The 4,929-nt window shown below is 39.9% G+C and overlaps 1 protein-coding gene across 1 annotated transcript; it reads left to right on the forward strand.

Moving 5' to 3' along the window:
- Positions 1-579: 579 nt before the first annotated feature.
- Positions 580-2,538, forward strand: THAP12 (THAP domain containing 12; the record flags this gene model as incomplete). Its single annotated transcript, XM_082835044.1, has 3 exons — positions 580-1,027; positions 1,112-1,419; positions 1,804-2,538. The coding sequence occupies 3 exons, from the start codon at positions 580-582 to the stop codon at positions 2,536-2,538; spliced, it is 1,491 nt and encodes a 496-aa protein (XP_082691170.1).
- Between the last annotated feature and the right edge of the window lie 2,391 nt (positions 2,539-4,929).

Consider the following 4,929-nt stretch of genomic DNA (forward strand, 5'->3'; position numbering starts at 1 on the left):
ACCACTCTTGTCTTCATATCCTCATCTAAAGGATGGGGATGTTAATAACACCATCTCCCAGGATGGATGGGACTTTTAAGGGAAATGTTTGTGTGTAAAGTGTTCAGCTTAGGATCTGGCATTAGGAAGGGGCCAGTGTGTAACTACTATTATTTTATAATCCTCTAGTGTAGCTAATTAATATGACTTCAATAAAGATATGAAAAGGTACCAATGGTCAATATCTAGTGTTGGCAAAGGTTCAGTGACCAGGCAGCTGCTCACACTGCTTGCGAGCCTGAAACTGAAGTCCAATTCTCTTTCTGGAGGGTAATTAGATAATATATATAAAAAGCCCCTAAAATGCCAATAACCTTTGACCCAGAAAGTCCAATTAGAAGCATTTTCTCTAAGGAAATCATCATTGTGTGACCGCAAATTGATAGTCTGGGATATTTATATCAGTACTTTTAAACAAAAATCTGGGGCCCCTTCCCCCGGCACGCCAGCCTGGCTCCCCTCCCCGGCCCCGCCCCGACAGGCGGGCTGCCCTGAGGAGGCGGGGAGGGGAGGGCTGGGCCAGCCGGCGGGCAGACGACGATGCCGAACTTCTGCGCGACCCCCAACTGCACGCGCAAGAGCTCGCAGTCGGACCTGGCCTTTTACAGGTTCCCGCGGGATCCAGCCAGATGTCAGAAGTGGGTGGAGAATTGTAGGAGAGCAGACTTAGAAGAGAGAACACCTGATCAACTAAATAAACATTATCAATTGTGTGCCAAACACTTTGAGACGTCTATGATCTGTAGAACTAGCCCTTATAGGACAGTTCTTCGAGATAATGCAATACCAACAATATTTGATCTTACCAGCCATTTGAATAATCCACACAGCAGACACAGAAAACGAATAAAAGAATTGAGTGAAGATGAAATCAGGACACTGAAACAGAAAAAAATTGATGAAACTTCTGAACAGGAACGAAAACATAAGGAAATAAACAACAGCAATGCTCAGAATCCCAGTGCAGAAGAAGGGGGTGAAGAGCAGGGTGAAGACATTTTACCTTTAACCCTTGAAGAGAAGGAAAACAAAGAATACTTAAAATCTTTATTTGAAATTTTGATTCTTACAGGAAAACAGAACACACCTCTGGATGGACATGAAGCTGATGAAATCCCAGAAGGTCTCTTTACTCCTGACAACTTTCGAGCACTGTTGGAGTGCCGGATCAATTCTGGTGAAGAGATTCCGAGAAGGCGCTTTGAGACAACAGCAGTTAACACATTGTTCTGTTCGAAAACACAGCAGAAACAGATGCTAGAGATCTGTGAGAGCTGCATCCGGGAAGAAAGCCTCAGGGAAGTGAGAGACTCTCACTTCTTTTCCATCGTCACTGACGACGTGGTGGACATAGCAGGGGAAGAGCACCTGCCTGTGTTGGTGAGGTTTGTTGTCACAACCTGAGAGAGGAATCTGTGGGCTTCCTGCCTTATGAAGCTGATGCAGAAATTCTGGCTGTGAAATTTCACACTACGATAACTGAGACGTGGGGATTCAACATGGGGTACTGTCGTGGCCAGGCTTACACTGTGTCCAGTGGATTTTCTTCCAAAATGAAAGTTTGCTTCTAGACTTTTAGAGAAATATCCCCAAGCTATGTACATACTCTGCTCTTCCTGTGCCTTAAATATGTGGTTGGCAAAATCAGTGCCTGTTATGGGAGTATCTGTCGCGTTAGGAACAATTGAGGAAGTTTGTTCTTTTTCCCATTGATCACCACAACTGCTTTTAGAGCTTGACGATGTAATTTCTGTCCTATTTCAGAACAATGAAGAAAGGGGCAAAGAACTGAAGGAAATTTGCCATTCTCAGTGGACAGGCAGGCATGATGCTTTTGAAATCTTAGTGGACCTCCTACAAGCACTTGTTTTATGTTTAGATGGTATAAATAGTGACACAAATGTTAGATGGAATAACTGTATAGCTGGCCGAGCATTTTTACCCTGTAGTGTAGTAACAGATTCTGATTTCATCGTTACCATTGTTGTTCTTAAAAATGTTCTATCTTTTACAAGAGCCTTTGGGAAAAATCTTCAGGGGCAAACTTCTGATGTCTTCTTTGCAGCCAGTAGTTTGACTGCAGTGCTACATTCACTAAATGAAGTGATGGAAAATATCAAAGTTTATCATGAATTTTGGTTTGAGGAAGCCACAAATTTGGCAGCCACACTTGATATTCAGATGAAACTCCCAGGGAAATTTCGCAGAGCTCAGCACAGTAACCTGGAATCTCAGCTAACCTCTGAGAGTTACTATAAAGAAACTCTAAGTGTTCCAACAGTGGAACACATTATTCAGGAACTGAAAGATATCTTCTCAGAACAACACCTCAAAGCTCTTAAATGCTTACCTCTGGTACCCTCTGTCATGGGACAGCTTAAATTCAATACATCAGAGGAGCATCATGCTGACATGTACAGAAGTGATTTACCTAATCCTGACACACTCTCTGCTGAGTTGCACTGTTGGAGAATCAGGTGGAAACACGGAAAGATATAGAACTTCCATCCACTATTTATGAAGCCCTTCATCTGCCAGACATCAAGTTTTTTCCTAATGTTTATGCATTGCTGAAGGTCCTATGTATTCTTCCTGTGATGAAGTTTGAGAATGAACGCTATGAAAATGGGCGAAAGCGTCTCAAAGCATACCTGAGGAACACTTGGACAGACCAAAGGTCAAGTAACTTGACTTTGCTTAACATAAATTTTGATATAAAACACGATTTGGGGCTTCCCTGGTGGCGCAGTGGTTGAGAATCTGCCTGCCAATGCAGGGAACACGGGTTCAAGCCCTGGTCTGGGAAGATCCCACATGCCGCGGAGCAACTGGGCCCGTGAGCCACAACTGCTGAGTCTGCGCGTCTGGAGCCTGTGCCCCACGACAAGAGAGGCCGCGATAGTGAGAGGCCCGCACACCGTGATGAAGAGTGGCCCCCGCTTGCCACAACTAGAGAAAGCCCTCGCACAGAAATGAAGACCCAACACGGCCATAAATAAATAAATAAATAAATAAATTTAAAACACGATTTGGATTTAATGGTGGGTACATATATCAAACTCTATACAAGTAAGTCAGAGCTTCCTACAGATAATTCAGAAACCACTGAAAATACCTAAGAGACTTTTAAAATAGGCTTTCTCTTATATTTGATATTTGAAAAAATCTGTAAGAAATTTGAAAATATCTTACAGAAAAGTTGTAAGGTGTACGTAGGCCACTTAATCACTGAATACCTTGACCTGTAGGCCTCCCATTGAGTACATTAGTCATTGATAATCTTCCTGTTTAAATGGCCCGTTTGAAGTCCCATGCTTTGGAGACCTAACTGTTCTTCCAGAAGATAGCATTGAAAGTACCATGTTACACTCTGTGTGATCTCTGCTAATGGTACTTTGAAATTGTATTAGTTAAGTCATTTTAGATATAACATTTGTCACTGTGGATCCAATTGTCAGGTACTTAGTTATCAGTTCTTTGAAGAAATAAACTTTGAGGAGGAGGTATGGGAGGAAGGAATACATTTTATAAAACATTACAATGAAGCTCATGACTGACCTTTGAATAGTAGGAGTTTTACGTATGCTGTTAAAAATCTGTACGGGACCGTTAAAATGATCAAACTGTTAGGGAAACCTGTGAGCTCACCAAGCAAGGATTTCAGTGTAGATTTTGCCTTTATCAAATGAAGTTGAAGGAACAAGTTATAGTTAAAGTTTGAATGGAAGAGCCTGCCATCGTTGTTCCACATCTGATTGTTGCTGTTTACATTCCTTTATTGAGCCTACATCTTCATAAGCTTTTTGACAGGTATATGTTGAACACTTCTGTTTCATGGTCAAGACAGGATCAGAGACCATGGATACTGACAACTGATTTGTCTGTTTTCTTCTGTCTTTTTCCATGACTATATCTACTGCCTCATCTTGATTTACAAGCAAAACCTAGAAAACCTACAAAAATAGTGTTTTGTGGCTTATTTAGGAATAATATAGAAAATATTGCTGTTATTTTTGGTGAAGAAAATCAATTTTGTATAGTTTATTTCAACCTAAATAAAATGTGAATTTTGTTTAAAAAATATCTGGGAATTACCTAATGTCAAGTAACAGAGAACTGTTTCAATTATAATATATCCTTATGATAAAATAAAATGCAGCTATTAAACATATGCTGTAGAAACAAAGTTAATGATATGTAAATGAATTCATGACAATCATGACAAACAACACTCTTCAAGACCCTGAGTAGCCAAAACAATCTTGAGAAAGAAGAATGGAGCTGGAAGAATAATGCTCCCTGACTTCAGACTATACTACAAAGCTACAGTAATCAAAACAGTCTGGTACTGGCACAAAAACAGACACATGGATCAATGGAACAGGACAGAAAGCCCAGAAATAAACCCCAACCCACTTATGGTCCATTACTCTATGACAAAGTAGGCAAGAATATACAATGGAGAAAATACAGTCTCTTCAGTAAGTGGTGCTTGGAAAACTGGACAGTTACATGTAAAAGAATGAAATTAGAACATTCTCTAACACCATACACAAAAATGAACTCAAAATGGATTAAAGACCTAAATGTAAGACTGGATAGTATAAGACTCTTAGAGGAAAACACAAGCAGAATACTCTTTGCCATAAATCGCAGCAGTATTTTTTTGGATCCATCTCCTAGTGTAATGGAAATAAAAATAAAAACAAACAAATGGGACCTAAGTAAACTTAAAAGCTTTTGTACAGAAAAGGAAACCATAAACAAAATGAAAAGACAACCTATGGACTAGGAGAAAATATTTGCAAACAATGCAACCAACAAGTGATTAATTTCCAAAATATACAAACAGCTTATACAACTCAATATATATATTAAAAAAAAACCCAA

The sequence above is a fragment of the Leucopleurus acutus genome (assembly GCF_964270905.1).
Source record: "Leucopleurus acutus genome assembly, chromosome: 3".
Classification (NCBI taxonomy): domain Eukaryota; kingdom Metazoa; phylum Chordata; class Mammalia; order Artiodactyla; family Delphinidae; genus Leucopleurus; species Leucopleurus acutus.